Source organism: Haliaeetus leucocephalus, unplaced genomic scaffold (genome assembly GCF_000737465.1).
Source record: "Haliaeetus leucocephalus isolate CR32 unplaced genomic scaffold, Haliaeetus_leucocephalus-4.0 Scaffold151, whole genome shotgun sequence".
NCBI classification, from domain to species: domain Eukaryota; kingdom Metazoa; phylum Chordata; class Aves; order Accipitriformes; family Accipitridae; genus Haliaeetus; species Haliaeetus leucocephalus.
In genome coordinates, this window is record NW_010972587.1 from 7151082 (window position 1) to 7151943 (window position 862).

Below are 862 nucleotides of genomic sequence, written 5' to 3' on the forward strand. Positions count from 1 at the left end.
TTTAATCGCCTTGTCTCTCGTTGAAGCAGGAGGCTCCATCGTGGAGTCGTCGGCCTCCAGCAGCCTGCGCTGTCTCTCCTCCATAGTGGACAGTATTTCTTCCGACGAGCCCAAACTGCCCGGCGTGGAGGAAGTGGTGGAGAAATAAATCCGGTTGCTCTGGTAGTGTGCTTAAGGGAGACGGAGCCCCCACCCCCTTCCCTCTAAACTAACTAATGAAGCCAATTAACACGGTGGAAAGCCCAGGCAGGGGCCTTGGTAAGGTCGAGGCAAGGTACACCTACCCACAGAAAACGGCTCTCGCTGTGTCGAGCCAAACAGACTTTCCCCCAATTTCTTTCCTCCTTTTCCCTCCCCTGGGTTTTGTTTTCTTTAAGTTGTGTTGCATAGACCACCCCTCCTCCTTCTTTTTTTTTTTTTTTTAATTTAAGATACTTACCTGTGTACCGGTGATCCGCTTTGTCTGAGACTCACCGGAAAGTTCATTCCTGTCTGAGTGAAGCTGTTGGTTGCGTTTCGTGTTAGTCGTATTTAAAGAGTTCCCGCCTCGTTTTGTTCCTGTAAATAATTTTAGTACTGTCTTTTCTTTTGTAAACATAACAAATATATATTTAAATGCTGGAATGTGATATTGTATATAAGAACCGACGGATTTCTGGGATTGTAAAATAAAGCTCTTTGTGTTACAGTGTCTCCCAACCCCTCGTAATTAACTAATAACCCGACCCCGGAGTTAAAACCGACTTCAGCGAGACCAAGCCCTGAAGAGTCAGACGTGTGTAGCTGTGACACGCCACGACCCGTGTGACTGGGAGGCAGCACTCGGGACAGATTTATTTTTTTTTCCCTTCTTTTTCTCCTC

The 862-nt window shown here is 46.8% G+C and overlaps 1 protein-coding gene across 1 annotated transcript in view; it reads left to right on the forward strand.

Moving 5' to 3' along the window:
* MYF6 (myogenic factor 6 (herculin)) overlaps nucleotides 1–148 on the forward strand; it is a 1181-nt gene extending 1033 nt beyond the window's left edge. Inside the window, exon 3 of the mRNA XM_010561831.1 lies at nucleotides 30–148. Within this exon, the coding sequence (XP_010560133.1) occupies nucleotides 30–148 (119 nt within the window). The remainder of the gene's footprint in view (nucleotides 1–29) is intronic.
* Nucleotides 149–862: the final 714 nt, after the last annotated feature.